Source organism: Coloeus monedula, assembly GCF_965178545.1.
Source record: "Coloeus monedula genome assembly, chromosome: 16".
NCBI lineage: Eukaryota > Metazoa > Chordata > Aves > Passeriformes > Corvidae > Coloeus > Coloeus monedula.
The window spans coordinates 13,507,389-13,530,756 of NC_138796.1; the positions used below are offsets into that span (position 1 = coordinate 13,507,389).

Below are 23,368 nucleotides of genomic sequence, written 5' to 3' on the forward strand. Positions count from 1 at the left end.
CAGCAGCAGCCCCAGCCCAGCTCATGGTGACAACGTTGCACCTGCCCTATGAGAGGGGAAGAAAAAGAAACTCACTTCAACTCTGAAATCAGTTATAGGTTGCTACATGGCAAGTGCTTTTTTTCCATAATTATAAGTGTAAAAATCCAAAAGATCCAGATGGCAAATGGGTCAGCTGACCTTCTGTCTTTAACAACAGTGTTCCAAACAACAGATTTCTGCATGGAGTTTGATTTGAAAAAGCAAAAACAGGAAATATTAATAAAAATTTGAAAATATTTGCACTTTTTTTGTGCACTACCTTTTAAGACTTTTGTCAAAACCTTGACTCTTCTCCCCCCCAGTTCGGGTAAATAACTATTATAATTTGTTGCTAAATAAAAATACTACTTTTTCAATTTAAAAATACCAATTCTATATTCTGTATTAAAAATATGAAAACAGTACAGTTTGATTGAAAGAGGAAAAACTTGTTTTGCAAGTTTAAAAAGATAATTTGACTTTAGTTAACTTTAATTAACTTTTACACCTGCACTCTACTCTCCCAATGAGCTGAGGGGGAAGATTAGCCACAGTATATGATGCTAATGGGAGTTCAATTCAATATTTATTATTCATCCCAGTATTCTGCAGCAATTAATTCATTTAATGAGCAAACAGGCATTGTGAATACTAGAATGGATTTTCAACACTTTGGATATTTATGTTACTGGAGGTAACAGAGAAAATGTTTACTTGCGAGGCACTGGGATGCCATTTTTTCCCCTGTGTATTCTCCTCCTCCACTGATGTTTTCACCTCAAAACTTCCCTCACACTGATCCAGGGTCAAACCCACTGCTCATGGTGCAGCTGGAGTCCATGTGAGCTTGTCTTACTGGGACAAATTCCCTCTCTAAGTGCATAATTCTGGTTCTCAGTCTCATTTCACTGCTGTACAGCCCATTTATGAAAAATCCTCTGTTAATCCATTGTTTCACTAGTTGTTGCATTTAAATGTTCATTTGGGGATTAGATCTGTTGTCCAATTGTAGGTAATGAATTTCCCACCAATATTAAAGTTGGCACTTCATTTATCAAAAAAAAAGTGTGCTTCAAACCAGGTATTTCAAGCTCTCTCACCTTTGTAAAAGAACATCACAGTTCATTCCCATTGTTTGGGTATTCTTGGATCAGATTTCAATCTCTTTCAAGTCCCAGTTCCTTGCCTTCATGTCAGTGACTCACATTTTGTTGCTGTACTGACGAAGCATTTTATTAATGAAGATGGAATAACAAACACCCACACGCTGGTACATCTACTTCAGGCCTCACAGTTTTACTTTTCTCTTTGCTGGTACTTTCACACATTTGTTTTCTATATTTCAGATGCTTGAGGCCTTGATAGCATCATTAGAGAACTGTTTAATCAAACCCACAGTTTACTCTGACAATCTTTGGCATTAGTAACAGCTATAACTCACCATAAACATTCCACTGGAAACTCACTCATGTGAGATTTTTCAGTGGCTTTTACATAACCAAAAGTCACGTGGCATTAAACAGACACTTAGACACAGACTGTAATTCTGAATTGTTCTGCTATGGCTTTTTGTACACATATGAGAAAAATCAGCAGATTTCTTCCACTGTTGTTGTGTAAATTTAAAATAAAACAGCAAAAACTGTAGTAGTAAAAAACTTATATGTTCCCCAAGGAGGGAGAAATCCCATTCAACTGAGTGATCAAAAGACAGAATAAAAAATACCTCAAATGCCCAAAATTGTGCAAGTTCAAAACCTATTTAGAGAAAAACTTAGGAAGAATATTTATTAGAGGTTATTAAAGGCAAAAAAAGGAAATTTCAAACAAGCCATTACAGCGAGGTCATAAGTTGGGGAAATTTAGTACCACAATAAAGATTCTTGCACATCTGCTCATTCCTAAAGGTTTATAATACCTGTTACTGGCCAGACTGGAGTAAAGCATCATGCACAATACTCTCACCAAGTACAACCACTGTTGTGCTCTTAACAACGCTTTCCACCTTACTTAGGCAGGAGACTACTGGCAGTTTTCTTAGGATGCAAACTGGAAAACACTGATGAACAACAGGCAGAACTTGGCAATTGCTTCAATTACTCTCGGGACCCCTTCCTTTTTTAAAAACATCAATGCTACAGATTGATTTGGAGAGCTTATTTCTTCCTGCTTTTTTTAAAAATAGTATTCTGCATTAAATGGATGTTTCGCCATCTCCTCAGAAGCAAATCTATCCCTCAACACAAACACTTCCTTCACTGCTCCTGTGGAACTACACAAACAGCTAAGGGAAGAGATCAATATCACACTATTTTCAGCTGTTTGGTCCTCACCCTTAATACAGTCAGACTGCCACAATCTCCACGTGTGGTAATTGCAAGTTGTTCTAATTTTTGCACTTAATTTGCATTTATGTTTCAAAAATCCAAACTCCGATGAGTCTATTTAAACACACAAATACCCACAAATCCTGGTTCTGGGGCTGAGAGCTGCTCAAATGCTCATCTCTGAACAATGCTCATCTCTGCTTTGACCTTTCCCCAGCAGACTGTTCACATGCTTCACATGAAGAATATCCAAGTGCTCTGTGATGTGAGGACACTTATCCAATCACCCCTTCAGCCATCTCCCCATCTGTACACACTTGCTCTTTTGGAGAAGCGCAGTGAGAATCAGAACATTCTGTTCTCTGGTAAGTAAATAAGGAGAGGGTGATTACAGCCATTTTCCAGAGGAATCTGAGATGTGCTGGACTTTTCTGACTTGAACTCTCACATGCCAAAATTCTATCCTGTAAAACCTGGTATCATTTGGCATTTATACAGACAGGAATATCTTCCTCCATACTCGTGCTAATATGGCCAAGAGGATGCTGCCACTGCACACTCCCACCTAACCCACAATGAATTAGTTCTGGAGCAAAATTAAACTGCCTCAGATATGATTTTCCCAGATTTGACTCTCTCCAAGAAAACCACATATTATTACCAGCAAAAAACACAGATGACTGCCCATGGTAGCTAATTTCAGTCTCTGCCAAACTGGTGCTTTCCTACTAAAAGTGAAAAAACTTTCCCAACAATAAATCACAGACATTTTATGCACCTGATATTTTTAAGCAGAAATTTAAAAATAAATCAATAAATCCATCTTTCTTTCAATAAAGAACAGGAAAAGTCATGCAAATAATCACAAGTTTGAACTAATCTAGGTTTTTTAAAAGAAAAAATTTAAATGTTCTATTTTCAAAAAAGCTTCTCTTCTACCATCATTACATCTCCTCTCTGCCTGGTGAGAGCACTACTGCACCAAATTCACCAAGAAGCACAATTTAGGCTTACCAGAGAGCCTGGGTGAGTTGGGAGGCAGCAGCGGCAGTGCTTGCCCTGGCACAACAAATCCAGAGCCAAGGCACTGATACCAGGGTCCCACGTTTAGAACAGCACAAGTTGAATCTAGTGCAAAACACTTTTCCAGAAAAAAAAAAAAAAAAAAAAAAAAAAAAAAAAAAAAAAAAAAAAACACCACACAAAAAACAAAACAACACCAACTTCTGAGTGACACGGACATGGAATTTCTGCTCTGAGGAGCAGCCCTGCAGAAGAGGCAGGAGAGCCGGTCTGTGCCCGGCCCGGGAAGCACAGCTTCCATCACTAGATGGCATCTTGGCATCGCGCTTTGAGCCGCCGAGCTCATCGCTGCTGGCACCTCCCGGGACCGGCCCTCGGAGCCTGCTGAGGCCTCGGCTCTCCGCAGCACAGGAAACCCTGGCTTGTCCCTCATGCCCCACATCCTGTCCTGCTGGAATTCAGAAAATTTATACCCATCAATTGGCTCTTAAAAACGCACCACACTGCATTTGTACAAATGACAGTACTGCCACTAAAGGGCAGTTCAGAGGGACCATTGGCAGGGGTGACTGTCTAATTTATATCCCTCGTCCATCAGAATTCTCAAAAGTCTCTATTGCTGGATTCTAGAAGCAGGTTTTCTAGTTTTGTGTTTGCTTGGTTTTATTTTCTTTTCAAATCCTGGGTATCAGTACTTTACAAACACTGTTAATATGGGTAGAATGCAAAAGAAAACCAGAAAAAAAATACACATTAACTGAACAATAAACACTTTTCATATTAATGGTGCATTGATTTATTTGCCTCTAAGACTGATAAAAGCATCAAAATGAATGGTATGTGATTCCCACACCACAGCTAAACAGAACTGGTTTGATGGGCAGCTACACAATAGTTAAGAGTCTTGCTGCACAAACATTTATGCAAATCAATATTCATATTTTTCCCAATAGCACATGTTCACAAATCCTGACTGAAAACTAAGATTCAAAGGACAATCAAGGCAAAATTATCACTTTCCCTTTAGTTTCACTTGGATGATGGAAGCAGAGATTTCCAGAACTGCTGTATGAAATGTATTTTTAGACCCTGTTTGTTACAGTCTCGTATCCATCCTGGGAGCACAGTCCACCCTACAACCAATTTAGTACTGCTAGCAGTGAAAAACATCAACTTCTGCACAGCTTTTAGACAACTCTGATGAAGACACAGCCTTTTCCTGCTTTTTTTTCTTCTCCATTCATTTATTCTTAGATTGTGAGTATGCTCACAAGGCCCTCCCTGAAAGTCTACTACATTCCAGTACTTAGAAGTACCAAAATTTGATTACTAACAGCAGCAAAGGCATTTGGTTTTCTCCTTTGGTTTTTTTCTGCAATTCCTTTTAAAAGAAGCTCATTTCTTCTTTAGAAACATCTTGTGTCTCTGTGTTGAGCCAGCTTTTCTTTCTACACCAAAACCACAAGTATTCAAGGAGATTCAAGGGTCTTTTATCAAACCATACCTGGCATTTCAGCAACTCTCTGGATTCACCTGCTTGTTAGCAGGAAATTTCTGCTATTGGAAATTGTTTATTCTTATTTTATTTAGTCTTACACCTCCTTGGCTAAAGCACAAACACAGAAGAATCTGATGGTGAAGTGAAGGAAGGCTGCAAGAACAGGGCAGTTTCTTAGTTTCATCTCTCCTGCCAGAAAAGATGACACCTAACTTGATTTTAATCAATGAAAAACTCAAAATCTCCACCAGTGTCAACTTGTCCTGGAGATCTGCTTCTCTAAGAATAATAAATCAGCTCCAGCTCTGTAGACACCACACCATTACCACTCCAGGCAAGGTTAAGCCAAATAAACAACACTCAGCATCTGATTTAATAACAACACACAAGTGTAGACTGATGGCAGAGGGAAAAGGAGTCAATATATTACAGGAGTTTGCATCTAAGAATAACTGGTTTGTCTTAATTTCATTCATCACTAAGTAATGTTTATAATTTGAGGATTTTCCCTGTGCAATCAGTAATAGTAACACTGACTCGTCATCTAAATGATACTGGGGTATTTTCAAGGAGACATTTCCAGATAATATGAAAATATTACCCATAATTTATGGAATAATGGCTGCAAGCTCCAGCCATTGGACCAATTCCTCTGCTGGGATAAAAACACACAGCCATGAGCATTAATAGGGAGCAAAACACTGCAGCATCCAAGGAGATGGAGATGGAAGGAACAAAACTCAGGACTCTCTACCTGCTTCTGACTGCTCCCCTCTGCTGTGCATTAATACAGCACTGCATTTCATGTGCCTGGATTCTCAAATCAGTAATGTGATGGAAAACTTCACAAAATCTTCCCACAATAAGCATCTCAGGTAAAATTTTCCCCTCATGCTGTATTCCATTCATCATAAACCACTCTCTGATCCTCACGATAGAGCTGTAAAGAACTTCCTTGATTTTTCGGTAGTTCTATAAATTAGTCTGAGAAATAAAAACAAATGTAGCCAGATATTTCCCATATTTATTGTTTTTATTGGCACAAGTTAGATCAGCTCTATGGTACTATTTGAGATACCTGCACAATGCACATTCCACTCTCTCCAGTATGCTAAGACTCTCCCCTCCCACCTAACCCATTATCCAAATGCTCTGTGATGATGCTCAGGGAAGAGTTATTTTTGCTTTCAGTTCTATTGTTCTCTCCCTGGTAGTGACAGATTCATTAATTTTTTTTTTTTTTTTTTTTTTTTAAGAATGCTAAGATACATTCCATTCAATAGGAATCTGAAATTTAAATAATTTTTTTTTTTTTGCAAGCCATTATCCCCAGCTAATAGATATCCTTCCTGAAGCAGCAGCAGAGATGAAGTAATTTCAGGTACTATCACATTTCTATTCAGATCACAAGCAGCAATTCTTGCAGCAATTTTATTTCTCAGCAAAAATCATTATTGTCCCTCCTGAATTATCCTGAAGAGTCCTATTTTACTCCCACTACCTTTTCTCAACATTTCTTGATTAAAAAAACAGTACATAATATTTGTTATCAAATATCAATATATAGACAAGAGTTGGAGAAATGGAAATGGGGGGAAAGCAAAGGCAGTTTAGAAAACATAAGCCTTTAATATGCAGGAAGGAGAATTTAAAGCAGCCTAAGACTGTGAAGCTGCAGATAGAAGAGTGAAGCACTTAGAGGAAGCCATAAGAAAAAGGGACAGAAATCCAAGGATCCAGCCCAAATCCATCCCTCCAGAGTCTGGCAGCCAGTAATTTTACAACTTCCTAAAGCTTCCAATAATAATTCCTTCAGTTACATTTTTCTGAGCTCTGCAGGTACAACCAGCTGCCTGATGAGATTTAAGAACAAAAGAAAGGCTTTAAAAGACTCAATCACTCAGCTTAATGAAAACATCTTGAATTATTTAACAAACAATCTATTAAGCAGCTATAGCTATCGGGAAACATGGAGTTTGATAGATCTGATTCCCCACTGCTCTTTTATACCACAGTGTCTCCAGCCCTTTCAGTGCAGTCTCAGGGATGTAACACAGATGTGAATTCAGCCTGAGATTGAGCTGCATTAGACTTTCATATAGGATCTGTCACTAAGAGCAGGAAAAGCAGCCAACAATTATTTTAAAAAAAAATCCACCTGGAAATAAGCCTTTCAGGCTCTGGAACTGGGGCATTATTCAATAATTTGTTCTCAGGTCCATTTGAATTCTCATCTGTCAACTCTCCTTTTATTACCAGACTGTTCTATAAGCAATGATCTGGCAACACACTTGAAAAATCTATGTATTCCTTCCCATCCATCACAACAAACAATTTTCCAAGCAACAACAGAGACAGTGTAATTTCAAGAGCAATAAGCTCAACTCCTAACTCATTATTTTTATGCCATTGTAGCATGGCATAAGAAATATCATGGAAAACAGGAAACCTTTTCCTCTTTCCATCACAAACCTCTTCAGTACATCAAAACGTACTGACAAACGTGCCTTTAGAACTCTTTCCATCACCCAAAAATAAGTAAAAAATAATTAAAGTCTAAGCTACTAAGGCTCAAGGAAGACAAATGAAATCTTGTTTGTTAAGTCACTACCTCGAAATCTGAGGACACTTTCTTACAGACAACAAAAGGATTCAGTCACAGAAAAGAAAAAAATGAAAAAGAAAAAGAAAAATAGGACTCCCTGGGTCAGTTTGACAAAGAAATTCAGTAAAGCCTCCACCCTCTCAGTACAAAATGGCAAGCGTTCATCAAATCTTGTTCTGCACTTGTAAAAACATTTTCTAGTTTAGAGAACACATTCAGCCAGGAAAAACACTACATCATTCTTCAAAAAATTTGTTTTTAACTGACACAAACCTAATTTCAATGCAAATATATGAAGCACAAAAAAAACCAAGCTTCTAAAAATAAACCTCCACCTCTCAGAACATCATTCTGCAAGTTAACTTTTGACAAACTAACAGAAAGGCTGTGACTTTGCATATGTTCCAGCAGGAAGCGCCAGTGCAGGAAGAATTATTGAAAGATATTCTTCCAAAACCTACTATATGGGATAAAAAAAGGATTCTGTCAAATCATCAGAGAAGCTAAAAATCTCTTGTATACGTTTTCACTTTTCAAGATATTTTTGTATTTCCGTTGGTGTGACTAAGCAGTTTCAGAAGCCAGAGATTTCCAACTGCAAGACAGTGCTCATTTGGAGAAAGTCCAACCACCACCTCCTTTCAGGGAACTGCTAATGATGGATGTTCATGTTTAAAACAGCATTAATCATGCCTGCAAACAGGGAAAAAGGGGTTGCCAAACATTTGAAATACTGACTATTTCCTTATTCTGGCATAAATCCACACTCCTACAACCTCAAGTCTGAGGGGATACAGCTTAGATAATCAGAAAAAGAGGGGGGAGAAATACCCAAACTAAATGTTCATAGAGTAACATAATTCCAATTCCTGGCACTCTCCAAGGAGAGGCACTTGGAAAGGAACTGTAGCACAATATTCCTGGTTTAGAGAGATAAAAAAAAAGATTAAAGGAACTTGACTGCAACAGATGACTAACTCTTCATGACATCAGACAGTGTTGAGTATCACCAGCACCTCTGTAAATCAGGTCTGTTAACACCTCAGCATAAGTTTGGCTTATGGGACATATTTCCTGACAAAATATGATATTATTTAGAAAATGAAGTATGCAGCACAGACACAGGTTAGGTGATATCCAGCCTTTAAGCCAGGATAAGGTTGTTCTCTTTTGGTCCAGCCCTGCTCAGTTTCCAAGCCAACAGTGGCCTTACCCTTGTGAGTGCTTGGCTCTTGCATGGCTCCCAACTCACCCCAATTTCTGCTTTCTTTTTTTGTATCTGCCCTCCTCACTATAGTATGGAATTCCAGAGGGTTTTGCAGTTGTACCCCACCCTCCCATTCCCCCAGATTTTATCCCCTCTCTGCACAACAGTGAGACAGAGCCTGGAGCCCAGTCTGTGTGTGGAGACGACACAGTTTGTAGCACACGAGAGAGCCACGGGGCTATTAAATGAACATAACTGCAACAATTCTAATCAGTTTGCCTCTCTTTGGTAAGACAGATATTCCCTGTTCTATATATTCACATATTAAAGAGCATTTAAGCCAATTCAAGTGCAGTCACTTCAAAAGCAGGAAGGTGTCACAGGAAAGAGTTAGTGCCAGTGATTGATGACCGAAACAATTTAAAAGAAGATCTAAACTCAGTTACAAAATCTAATCTCTTCAGTAAAATGCTTTACTTACTGGACCTTGAGGACTGTTCTTGGCACTGGAAACCAGAGTCATAACATCAGATTTATAGTCCTGAAAAGAGAAGAGGGGAAAAATATAGTCAGATTAAACATAAGAGTTGGCACTTTACATATCAGGAATAAAGACCAACATCGAGCACCACTGTGATTAGACTCAGAGGAGCCATTAGTAAAACATTTGATTATGGAGATTTTCATTGCCATTCATCTTGTGCCTCAGACCCTTTTGACTAAATTACACACTTTTTTTGGTTTTACCATAATGACCCCCAAGAAAGCCAGCAGCCTGATCTCTCTTTTAGAAGGCAGTGGGGTGGGAAGGACAGGATGATGATACAGCTACTGCCTTTCAGAAACTTTACATTACACTTCCTGAACCAGGCCCGCACAGCCTCCACATGAAATTTGGGTGACAGTTTCTCAACCACTCAAAATTCTCTCCACATCTTATGATAAATGATTCTCTGTTCCATTAGAGGGACCTTGGTTTCTTTTCCTGCTTAGCAACAGCCCCGTAAATGTTGATCCAAACCCCTGCAGCACAGGCTGTGCAGGAGTTAGGCCCATGGCTATGCTGGCTCACCATTCTTTGTGTCAGATCTACATCTAGGTCCACCCTAAAGCAATATAAAATCCCTCATTTTCTATCCCTCAGGAAGCTTCTCCTACATCCCAGCTGGCATTCCACAAGTCACAAAGCAATTTGGGGCTTGGGCATGAGAATAAGCTGAGTACTCTGCTGTTACTGCAGTATAGAAACAAGGGCTTAGAGGAGTTTTTAATAGGTGATAGAAGTGCCACAGTGCCTAAATACAGGTACAACAAATACCAGCACAAGACTCAGGCCAGCAATTAAAACAGTTCTGATTTTAAAAGGATATGTTAGAAAGAGTTAGCAGGCTAAAGTTTTTGCCTCTTCCCTAATGAATACAGCCATTACGCTCATATTTATATTTTGAAAAGGTCTCCCAGGTCTGGCCTCCTCTTGTCATGCCATTCCTATCAATAAAGGTCAGATTTACATAGCAAGCCAAGCTACACAGTTCCTCCTAATGTTTGGGAATTAAAGTCTGATAAGCTGAAATTGAGGCCATTGTGTCCAAGACAGCAAAGACTAACTGCTATGAACTTCTTTTAATTATCATCATCAAATATGCCTCCATATATTAAGATTCTAGATCCTTTATTTATAGGAGATGTGCTATGACCCAGTAGACAGATCATATTTCAGGGCAGTAATTCTCCACTCCTTCACCCTGAGCATCTCCCAGCCTCTGAATTGTATAGAGTATCCCTCACTGTCCATTCAATTTATCTATTGTAAACACCAACTCCTTCATAGGAGCTGCCAATAAACAGACTTTACTAGGTGTAAATAGATGCCAAACTACCATCAAATCACCTCACAGACAAACCCCTGTGGTCCAATTCCATGCTTCCCACAAAGCACAGCAGTCACTGTTGGCCACTGAGAAGCTGCAAACTGAGACGAACATCAAAGAAAACCACCAAGCAAACCTTCTCTTTTCCACCCCCTGGATGATTTAAGAGTGCCTCCACACCCTTACCCACTTCTGTGCCACTGAGCAGCTGCGTATTTGCTGCTTTTTGAGGTTTTCTTCACGTTTACTCATGTCACTGTCCTCCCTTCTGTCCCTTCACCTGAGCTCCTCTGTCACTGCTGCCCCCGGAGGCATTTCCCTGTCCCTGCTCTGCTGTGCACACCTGTGAGCACACCGTGCACGGGGCTGCAGCAGGATGGATGTGCAGCTATTTGTATTCCACGCCCGTTGCCTTCCCCTCCCTTCCCAGCAGGATGCTCTGGTTCCAGAGCTCCTCAATCTGCACGACTTCCCCGGGATCACAGCTTCACAGTGCTCAGAAAGGACTGTGGGAATCCAAACTCACCTTTTTGCAGGGCTGTTCCTCTTGGGAAACTCCCTAGGAGAGGCGGGCAGACAGAGAGACAACACATTTTGTTTCACACAACTCTTTTCCAGAAGGCAGTGCCCCGAGATCCAAATAAATATGACATTTTAAGCAGCTATTTTGCAAATATACTTGTTTTTTCCCCCCAACCCAGCTAAATTTCTAAGCGTTGCACAGCTCTGTGAACAAGCAACAAATTAATAAACAGCTCTAGGCCAAGGCTGCATGTGGAACACCTCCTTGGGAAGCTCATGGTGTGCTCCCTATTAATAACTCACTCACAACCTGGGAAAATCCAGGGACGTTGAACCAGAAAATAAAAGCAAAATAGCAAAACTCCTCAGGTCGAGGTTGTTTTTAGGAGGCAGAGAATTCCAACAACAATCCAGACTAATCTAAGCCTGTTAGCAAGAGCCCAAATCCCTTCCCCAGTAATTCTTGGACTGGGATCCACCAAACACCCTCCTCCTGTATCACAGAGGCCGAAATAACCATTCCCTCACTACAGCTGCAATAGCAGCATTCAGGGGTAGCTCTCTGATAGACAAAGGAGATTAATTCTCATCATAATGATTTTCACATATAAGACACTTTCCTCTACACCATTTCTGTATTTATAGCAAACAAAAAATTGGTTTGTGGAGTTGCTTTTGCACTCATTTTCAGATAATGTGTCATAATAATATCTCGTACATGTTCACGTTATGCAAAGTATTGTGCTACTGACAAATCATGCACTTGTCTTGGAGGCTACAGGAAAATGGAAATTACACAGTTTCAGCACTGCAGCAGCAAAACAAACAAAAACTTTCTCCCTCCTGTAGAGCTACACTTCATGTTCCCATCAGTGCCTCCTCCAGGTAATGTCTTTTGGGTCTCTTGTTTCCATTAACATTTGTATTTTGAGGTGATTTCTACTTGGTACTCGAAGGTGGAATTGCAACAACCATTTACAGGCTATTTTATTTTCAGGGTCTGTTCTGTTACCAAGGGCAGCTGTGCTGTGGCCATGCCAGGCTTTCCAGAAGTTTCTTATGATTGCCATTACTATCCATCTGCCCTTAGAGAAATCAAGAAATAGCAATAAAATGCTCCCTAAATTTTATATGAGGCACAGCCTACTCCCCACCCCTCAAACAGAAAGTTTAGAGTAAATGTCAGCTAACAGACATTACTATCCATTCTTCTGCCTTTAATGGGAAAAATAAATTTTGGCAGTCCTTCCCCAGTGTTAAAAGTCTTAGCTACTCCCTGAGGATAGAAAGAATCAATGCAAGTAAGATCCATATTTTCTTTCTTGGAATACCACTGCTTCCAGCAATTTATTTGACTGACTATGCCTTCTATTACCATGTAAATTGTTTCAGGCTGCAGGAAAAAAAAAAGTATTAATCTCCCCTCAGTAAGTCATAAAATAAAGAAATCAATTTCAAGGTCAATTTAGTCTAAATAACACCTGCTGCCCTTTTTGTAACATGCAGACTCCTCTGAAACACTAAGTTGCTGTCTATAAAGGCATCAATACGTGATGTCTCACATAAATCAGGGTGCTGTATGGTACAGTACAGCTGATTTGCAGGGTACCAACTGGGGCTTGGAAAAAAGATTCAGAACAGGTCCCTCCTCATCACACCTTTTCAACATAAGCACAAGGCTTTACAACAGAAAATAAAGCCAGGGGAGCCTGGAGCATGTAGGGATCTGGTTCTGCAAGGAGCCTGTGCCTTGTAAGGTTTTGGGGACATCCAGGGAGTCTCAGCTCTGCATTGGGAGCACTCAGATCCATGAAGCGTGGGTAGCCTCAAGCATGAGCTTCAAGGAGGGAGAAAAAGACAAAAAAAAAAATAGTATTAACAACAAGAAATCTTCCCTTCTATTGGAAAGCAGAGTGGAATGGCAAAGACTGGAAATAGGAAAGAGAGTGACGGTGTTTTTTCCCTATCCTAGAATTCAGAAAAGGGAAAAAAACTTGAAAAATTCTCACCTGCTTCCATGGAAGAAAAACTTTTAAGTGGAAGTCCATTTCTCTTTTGGTCAAAAACTGCCCAGTCTTTCTTTTAGGTATACTTAATGTGCTCCCATTGTAGCATAGAACTGCATTTGATTTCCCTAAAGGGGTTGGACATTTATGCCCTTCTCCTGAAAAGTTTGCCTTGAGCTCTGTAACATTTCTGGGCTGTAATGGAAAAGCTCTAAAGCCCCAGGACCGAGTGGTCTGGTCACTGTGTTCCTCCCCACTGTGGTACTTCTTTCCTAGAAGGTGAATACAACTATTTTTCCTTCCCCATGTCCAACTCACAGCAGTGCTGGTACCTCGTTACATGCAAAGTTCCTGACAGGTTTTTTTTTCTTCCTCTGGCTCCCCCAGCAGAAGACAGTCTGGGCAATAAATACCCAAGCAGCAGAAGTTCCTGAATGAAGCAAATATTCATATATTCTGGAAAGGGGATTCCACATTCCTGAAAGACTTCTCTAATGAAAGTAAAACAGTGCTTTGAAGGCTTTTGAAAAGGGCTGAGAACATAAGGATCCACAAGGCTGAGCAGAGAGCAAATTGAAATCAATTTACAGAAAATGCTCTAACATAGGAACCATTTAAACCAGGAACAGATTTTGGCTTCCCTAACAGAGATCTATACCACAGCTCTGCTCCAGGATATGGAACAGCCCACAGGTTTCTCCAGGCATACATGTCACAGCAGCAGAATTCTCTCTAAAACTGGTGGACAGTAGTAGGTGGTGTCCAAGCCCTTCCCATCATTTATTGCATGGGTGAACCTGGAATTATTGAGGGGTTTCACTTCTTGTTCTACATAAATACATTCCTACTGCACACAGAGAGAAAACCAACCCCAACTCTGTCATTTAGAGCAGGGACTACTCAACAGTACCCCTGTTTCATAGTTCATAATTAGCACTGTAATGTGGATCCATTTTTTATATTTATAGTCTTTGCATGTATTCAGCTTTATCTGGAAGACAGCATTTCACCAAATAATCAAAATATAATTTAATCAAGTCTAATATATTCATATATTTATAGAGTATAATGATTCCCCTATGATGATATACTAGCAAAAAGGAATGCTGCCCTTTTCCAACAGATAACACTCAGTGAATCAAAGGTTATGTAGAAATAAATTGGAAAATATAAAGTCACAGAAAAATCATTTATTTTTGGATATAAAAGAATATTTCATTTTTTAAATCCATGGTCCTGAATCCTATTTAATGCAAACTTCTCTGTGAAATCCCACTATCACAAGCCAAGGATAATGGCTGTGCGTCAGGAGCTGCCAGTGATTCAGTGAGTCAAGAAACAAGGATGAGATTTACTAGGAGTGATAAGCATATTAATGTTATATTATCTAAAAATCATACAAATACTCACTTTGCAGTTGAATGTGTCTAATAGCATGAGATTCCACAGCAGAAAAACAAACAGAAGCCTGACATGGCTGTCCAAGGGCTCAAAAGATTAGAAACACAAGAAAAGAGCAACTTTTTAAAAAGGGTTTATTTGTTGAGGTAAAGGGGCAGAAAGAGCAGTGTAAGACACGCAAGGAGCTTTTTCTAATGGGAAATTATCTTTTCAATGTGCCAAGAAGAAGCTTCAGAATCCTGAACCACGAAGCCCTATAAAGAACAGGGGAGATGTCTTCCAAAGATGAATGTAAGCAGCACAAGAAGAAACCCAGAATATTCCTAACTACTTCTGCTTAACTAAATGGTTACCTATTTCCTAATGCCCAAGCAGTCCATGAAGTGGGTAAATTATTGCAGGATCTGCTGTGAAATCAAGGTGGAGAAAAAGACAAAACAAGTGGAGAGTTAAATAAATACTTTCAAAATGTAATCGCAAAGGGCACAGATGAGCATGTCTGACATTGCCTGTTATCTCCCGAGCAGAACTACTTTAGGTTTACTGAGGCAGGAGACTTCAGTAACCTACAAGTCACTCAGGAACATTTATCCAGGAGTATTAGAAGATGATCAGGAGCAGAACCTGCAGAGCAATGATAATCATCACTGAGGGCTCAGGGCTGGAAGGGTTTGCCCTTGCACTGTAACAGCAGCAAACATCCCCACGGATCTCAGCAAATGAGCCCTGCCCTGGGTGCAGGGAGTACTGATCAGTACAGCCTCAATGACACTGCAGCCGAGTTCAGATAAGAAATAAAAAGTTTCTGTCTTTTCCAGAAGCTCAGATAAACTCAGCTGGGCTGTATTTCTACTCCAAACAGCCTTGGATAATGTTTCCGATGATTCCTGATTTTCACCAACCAAAGCAGAAACTGCTGGAAATCTCACAGGAATATTCTCTCATGGCACCCCATCACCAAAGCAGCCCATCAGGAAATGCTTAACTCATCAGCTATCCAGCATTTTCATTAAGTGAATTTAAAGGCAAAAGATCAGCCACAGGATGTATCCACATTATTTGTTCCCCCAGGCACGGAAATATTTCTTATACTAGAGAATTTTCAGTCAATGATTATATTTTAAATTTATTACCTGCCTGATCACAGAAGCAGGATGCTCTTCACAGAATATACTTTTAATGTGATTTTCTGGCACCAGTTAGAATGGAGCCATGCACAAATCCAAGTGTTAATATTCTGCTGTAACAATACACCACCCACCTTGCATTGTCCTGCCCCAGAATGCTTAGGCAAGTCGTGATCAAGTTTCTAGAGCTGAGACTTCAGAAAACAATCAATGTAAGCATATTATTACATGACTATGAAGTTTAGAACTGGTATCTCTTATATTACTGTAAAATTAAGTAGTATTACAGGGAGTCTTTTAGAAAAAAGACCAGAACACACTTTTCCTAGTCTTTGCTATATTACATGCAGATAAATTTCCTCTGTAGGGACAGCTGCTGCTCTAACATGACAGAGTCTTGACTCAGAAAATAAATATTTCACTGCTGTGAAAAATTATCAGCTTTTACAGGATAAACAGTGGCTGCCACCCTTATGCTTTAAATGCCCTTTGGAAACACAGCTGACTGCTTCTCAGCTCCCAGGTGAATACCACAGAGCATCATCTAGCTGTCCAAAGTGTTCTCATTCTTCCTTTCTGCTACTAGCAACAGCTTGCCATGGATTCTACTTCCATGACTTTGAAATGATAAGAACTAATAAAGATATATATTTGGAATATTACTACATTACACCTTATGCTGGGATTTTTGACAAGTAACCTTCCCTCATCTCCTATCAGGGCAGCATTCTGTGCATTGCACAGGACCTGGGGAGCTCCCCCAAGGGTGTTGTAATCCTAGGTTTGCTTCATTCAGAGGAAAATTTAACATATGTACCACCTGTTGTTTGTTAAAAGATTATAAATATAATACCTGTTCTCTGAATGCCATTTCAATACACACCTGCAATTCCAAGCCACCTTCTGCCCTGAACACTTGCTGGTTTAGCACAGATTTCTTTTGGCATGGATAGGAAAACTACAGTTAAGTATTTCAATTTTCCTGATACTACTAGCATTCATGTTATTTTTCAGGAAGGTTGATGAGGCCTGAAATAACAGGAGATTTCTTCCTTTTATTGAAGAAATACATATAAATGCAAACAAAAGTGAGGAATCAATTCAAAATCCTAGGATAGCTTTCCAATAAATAAAAGTGAAATGAAAATTCAGTTGCATGCAGCTATTACAAGCTCATATAACTCTCTGCCAAGATAGCACTTTAGCTCCGTGTTTATTTCTGTCAGAATAATATGAGGAATGCTCTATCAGTTGGAACTGGATTACAATAAATAAGATTCAATTTAAGAATAAATAGCTCAAGTCCTGAGGGCAATTTAAAATTTGTATATTTAAGAAAAATAAATCCATATCTCTTGCAAGGAAATAATACTTTGGACAGTGAGTTTATGAAGGGATACAAGCTATGAAATTATGTAGCTGGTGCTAATGTGCCACAGTACCTATCAGCTTAAGAGAAACAGCAGCAAAGCACAGCAACCAGAGAGAAGGAAGGGAAATGCTCTGAGAAAGTGCTGAAACATGCAGAGAATGGATGCACCAAGAACAGAAATTAAGGCAAAATCCTTGAGTCACTTCCCCATAACTGCCTCCCTGCTCTCTGCCACTGGGGTAAGCCTGTTTCCAAGGCATGTTATGGAAACTGGAATAACAGCAGCCAAATGAGTTCTGCTCAAATTTTCAGTGTCTCTGTAGTGCTCTAAGATATTGGAACTTAGAGCAAAAATATGTGACTGCACTCAAAACTGAATGAGGACATCCCTCCATATCCGCTCGGCTGGACCTACATCATCTTCCTACAGACTTCTCCTCAAGGAAGTGGAACCCAGAGCCATCATTTGTACCTAAATCTATGATCCACAGACACTGTGAATTTTGTCCCTATATCAAGACCTCAAATAAATGCCAAGTTGGAATTTTCCTTGAGCTGCACCAAAATGAGCTCTCTGTAATGATTTGTTTTACTAGAGAGTAGCTCAGTAGGCAAAAAAACCTCTGAGCAAAGGACAGAGGGTAGATGTGCCCTCCTGATAGAAAGGCAAATGCACCCAAAAAACCCTCCAGACCACAGAAATTATGGCATAGGCCTTTCCTTGAAGTCACACAAAAAAAACCCCACCAGCAGCCTGGTTTCCTCCCTCAGAAGGGAGGGAAAACCTGGGACCAAAGAGACCCTGCATGGCAGCCCAAGACAGCTCACACCCAAGCCCTCGTAATATTAACGAGCTCCCAAACACAGACACCTTCACTCCTTTAAGTCATAAAGCTGAATCATTTCCTAAATGAAGCACTGAAATCAAACTTCTCCACAAGCTAAAACCTTGCTAAGTCACCAAAATGCTTTCATTTATTCATGATGAAACTTTCATCTCTGGTTGCTCCCTGAACAGAGCTGGGAGTCCAAACGATTTGTGGCTGTTTTAGTTTCAAGGCATAAAGATGTGCAGTTAGAGCTCTGGATGGGTGTTTGCCAACACAAAATTGTACGTTACAGGTGAGAATTCACTTCTGAAATAAACATCAAATTCAAGGAGAAATGTCTATAATACTTTCAAAACAGACAATCTCCCTAAAAATAGGCTTTGAGGAGGATTAAACAATCTGTGAAGAAGCTTACGGGACAGAAGCAGCATTTTAAACAGTTCCTCCTGGTTTATAAAAGTAGCTTAGCAAATTTCCAAGTCATTATTGACAAGCGCAGGGTGAGAATTTTCACCAGTTTCCCCTTGTGATGGACTCTGCACCAATAACCAGCTGAAACCTGATGTGGTTTCTGTCTCAGCAGTTCCACAACAGGTTCCATCTTATGTACCCTGGCACAAGGGACACAGGCTTTTCCTGAGGCTTCCAGCATTGGAGTCCTGCAGCACAGCCAGCTCCAGTATTCCCTGGGTCACTGTGCCCAGCAGACATCCCAGGCTCCAGATACAAATTAGTCCTGATTTAAGAGTGTGCCCAACCTTGGGATATTTGAGAGATCCACTGCTACAAGACAAAAACTTTCCAAGTTTATGTCCATCATCACACATTCTTCTGAAATGACAAGACTGCCTTTTTTGAGAGAGAGAGTGAGGAAGCACTGATTTCACCAGAGGTGGACTTGCAAATGAAATGATACAGAGATGTTAATTTCAACTTTTGCTTGGCTTTAACAAACCAACTGAATACAGCCAGTGCATTACTGCCAACATGTTCAACATGGAAACAGAGAGAAAGGGAAAGAAACATCAGCCCCCAGTTTACACCAGCCAGTCTGCCAGAGAGCTGAGCCTTCCCATCCTAGAGCTCATGCACAGCTTCTGACAGTCACAAGTCGAGCTGCAGGGTCTGCTCTGACAGCCTCAGAACGACAATAGGCTGAATATTTGTTTCAAATAAACATGGGCTATGCCCTGTTCTGCCTAGGGTTGAAATTCAGCATTGAGCAGGACGACACTGTGACTTCCAGCCACTGCAAACCTCTCTGCTCCTACAGATCCACAGGAAACAGCTGAAATTCAAACAGCTGCAGATCTGGATGAACTTTGTTTTGTATCTCCTGCCCCCCCTCCCACAGCAGGTACATTCCAGCAGCCAGCACTGGCTCCTGGTGCTCTGATTTGTTTCAAACACAGAACCAGCTCCCTGGTTATTTACTAAAGCTGAATTTACACGGGAAGTTGCTCTACCTGGGACCTGCTCTGTTATCTGAAGCTTACTGATTCTTAAATTAGAGTCACTGGATTGTAAATCAAAGCCATCTAGTTAAAAAGTAACCACAGCAGTGTTAGAGCTCACTGTTTGGCAGGAGTACTGACTGTGCCTGTGAGGAAAGGACACTCACTAGAACGAGCACAGAGCCAAAAATTAAAGTCCCAAAGAAAACTAATTTTCTTTATATGTAATGAAGCATCCATTAACAACAGTCAGCTTGTAGATAACATCTCTGTAATAAAGGGTGGCTTTTTCTTGCTGCATGTCCAGAGGAACAGCGGATTTTGGCACATTTCATATTTTGGCCTTCACTCTTTCACTCCTCAAGCACTGAGGAAGCAATAGAAAAGAGATTATCGTCTTAAAGGAAAAGAATCCTGCATGCAGATTGTGGGGCTTGATACCAGAAGCCATAATACCCCTTTATATGCAGAAAAGTACTGATAAGCACTGCAACTCTGAGAGCCAATGTTCGCAGCTGCCTGAAGGTGGAAACATGAATTTAATGCTAAGCCTATGTTACATTTTTAGTCTTTAATCACCTAGGGCTGTGCAGAGAGCAGCTCCATCTTCCCAGCTCTGCTCTCACTGGAGCGAATGCTGAGAGATAGAATCCTCCCCACGCTGCCTGCATGGCTGGGGGAAGGAGGGGAATGAGGGACAGATAAAACCTGCAGAACTGGGTCCCAGCAGAACAGGGCTAACACCAAAATACTGACCAGACCAGGGATGGCTGCTCCCTATTCCCCCAGGTTCATACAACATGGAATACTGAAAGCCAAACGTTGATCAGAGCTGTTCTATCCTTATTTTTAAGTCCCTAGAGCCCTTTCCATGCCCTTAGTCATGGAATTGAAAATCACTATGAAAATTAAGAAGCCTTTTGGGGTTTTTCTGATTTACAACTAATATTTTCAGGGTGAAAACTTGTGTTTTAAACAGCCCACGCTCACATCTCTGAAATTGCTTGGCAATACAATATACACATTTTACAAAAAACTCATTAGAGCAGCAATCCAAAGAGAGCATTAAGAAGACTTCTATAAACACTAAGGTTTTCCTCCTTGCAGATTAGACTGACAAAATCTCAGGCAAAGCCCAGTCTAAAAGTTTCAAAGAGTCAAACATTGGCTTCACTCTCATTCCATTGTTCCCCTGAATCTCTCTTTTTTAAACAGCAGCTATTCTTAAGCCTGGGAAGAGTGAGAGTGAATCTTCCTCCCAGAACATTTTGTGATTTCTTGCCAAGTCATCCTGTGAATGTGTTTAACTACAATTTACAAGTCAATTGGTGCAGTGGTTACATCTGACACCCATCAGTCATCCTGTCCTGCCCACAGACCACTGCAAGCTGCCTGCAAAATACCTTGTCAGTCTTTCAGGCACTGCCTTAACCAAACAGAAACAGACTAATAGCAATGCCAAGTTGTCACTCTATATTTATCAACAAAAGGGAATAATTTTCAGGAAAATAATAATAAGCTCTCCTCACAGTACTAACGCTAAATGACCTGAAAAACTTTCCTAAGGGACTGAAGCCATAGAACAAAGTTTCATTTCATCTTCATAGATCTGACAGCTCAATTTCCCAAGTTCCCAGGGACCTTCAGCAGTGCTAAACAGAGGCACTAACAAATGTCAGTGTTTACTCTGAGATCTCTTTGTTAAAGCTCTCTGTACTCAGCAGTCTTTAATAACCTCTTTAGGCACAGGCAGAGCATGTTCTGCATAAAGCAATCAGGAGTGACTCAGCAGAGTGCGTCTATTATAGCTCGACCAGATGGAATTGCTGTATTTAACACAAATAATCATATTCCCTATTAAGACCCTTCCCCTGTCATGGTATGGAAATCAGCTTTGTTTTCAAGCACCACAACCGCAGTGCTTTGCTTTGCCACCTGCAGTGCCAGGCATGGCCTCGTGTTCTTGTCACCCACACCTAGAGAGGAGGTGCTGCAGGTTTGGAGCTGCTGCTGGCAGGGAGGTGGAAGAACAACCCCACTGCAGGCATGGCCAACCCCGTGAGGGCAGTGAGTGAGGTGGGTACACACCAGGAGTTTCCTGCACCTAGTTTACAGTTAGAGCTTTTCTTTTTTAATTAAAAGAAAAAGCAAACAAACCTTGCATTTCCAGCGCAAGACTTAACTGAGCTGACTCGACTTTCGTTACTTAACGAAAATAAGTAACCAGGAAAATCTCTGGGGCTTTATTGCCATTTAAAACAATGGTTTTGATAACCTGTTTTCCTTTGATAGTATATTTGGCCAAGAACTTTTTCTGAACACTACAACATTCACAAAGAGGAAGAAACAGGATCAAAGAAAAGAAAATACAGAAAAAAAAAAAATCAGCAAAGGAGCCACAAGAATAAGACAGTTAATTAACTTCAAAAAGCAGGATATGCAACTCAAGTCATTCCTTAGGGCCATCCATCTAACCTGGTTTTAAAAGCCTTCAGTTATGACAACTCCACTTTCCCCAAGTCATTTATTCCATTTATTTCTTTTAGAAAGCTTTTCTTAATGCCAAATCTCGATCTCTTTTGCTACAATTTAAGCCCATTACCTTTTGCTCTTTTCCCCGTGGATCTGCATTATCATCATTACCTGAGCCTCTGCAGCAACTTTTCCTGCATCTAAAGACTGCCAGTACAGCTTCAGAGGTTTTCCTCTTCCTTAAACTAAGCAACCCCTACTTTTTCAGTCTTAGCTCATATACAAAATAATACAATGAATAAAAGTCGCTATTTTACATAAGTTTGGGCAGAAAATGCATGACAAGAATTGAAGATGACGGCTGAATGTGAAAGATCTTGAATTTTTCAACAATTTTGGAAAGTAGCATAGCACCTGAATCATTAATATTCATAGACAGATATGCACACATATTTACAGACATCTTTGCTTTTGCAATATTTTAACATTATCAGATCAAACCTTAAAGGATTTCCACACCTATTTATTTCTAACCACATGCACACCAAGCCAAGCCAGCCCTCAGGACTAGAGAATTGTTCCTGAGTGCGATGGTCGTTTCAAAACTCCCAAAGATGAGCTTTATTCAGCTTTCAGGAGCTGGTTGTTTTATTCAGGCCTGGAAAGCCCAACCACAGATGGCAGCTTTTGGCTCCAGCACCAAACTCCCAGTTGCAGCTCCCTTCAGATGCAGAGTTTTCAGCTGGCCCATAAAACCAGAGACAGCTGTGAAATTTAGAATCTGGTCAGCCTTTCAGATTACAAACTCCCAGTGTAGCTTGTTACTCTCAGCCCTGCGGATGGAGATCCTGGACGTGTTCTGTGTCCAGGATCTCTGAGCCACAGTGGTTCTCTGAGTGAAGGACACAGGAAAACACATCTTTTGGCATGTTCCAATGTCAAGTTCCTCATTCCCACTCCACTCTAGGAACTCTGATCCACTCTTAGCAAATAAGCATTGCTGCTGATACAGATGGAAATACACTCACACAGGTGCAGACGGGGTTTATTTGTAGAAATATCTCTCTAAACATAATTAACAACTAATGGCAGCAAAGAGCAAACACATTATTTGTCCTTTTTTTTTTTTTTTCCACTTTGAACCCAGAAATAGCAACCCAGCAGGAGAAATACTTGAATCAAATGAGCTAATGAGGAGACTATTCCTGTATAATGAGATCCAGAGAAGTCTGTACTTGCCTTAGCTTGTTCTATTCATAGTATCTGCATTTTTACTCTGCTATTTGGCCTTCACACACTCCTAATCTATACCTACCAACACCACTATTCCTAAAGTTTTATCTGTGGAAGAGCAGCAGGTGTTAAACACTGAGCTGGCAGTTACATGACAGAGTTCTTCATCTACTCCTTCTAAAACCTGGACACCTTTGCGAGGCTGAAGAGCTAACCAAAGCCACTGGAGATTTGGAGCATGGAAAAGAAATCACAGAACTAAAATGAAATATACTTCAAACTATGGGTTGTTTTCCTAATGAATTGTCTTTCCAGCCCAAAATTAGATGTGTTCCCTAGTAGAATCAGTGCCTTCTTACAGGTGTTCTTGCCAAACATCTTTTAATTTTATATTCATTA

General features: G+C 40.3%; 1 protein-coding gene across 2 annotated transcripts in view; it reads right to left on the reverse strand.

The window, feature by feature from the left end:
* RBFOX1 (RNA binding fox-1 homolog 1) overlaps nucleotides 1-23,368 on the reverse strand; it is a gene marked incomplete at its 5' end in the record, with an annotated part of 1,111,952 nt that overhangs the window by 978,716 nt on the left and 109,868 nt on the right. For both annotated transcript variants that reach the window (XM_082292358.1, XM_082292365.1), the window contains one exon: nucleotides 9,163-9,222. In XM_082292358.1, coding sequence (XP_082148484.1) covers nucleotides 9,163-9,222 — 60 coding nt within the window. The remainder of the gene's footprint in view (nucleotides 1-9,162; nucleotides 9,223-23,368) is intronic.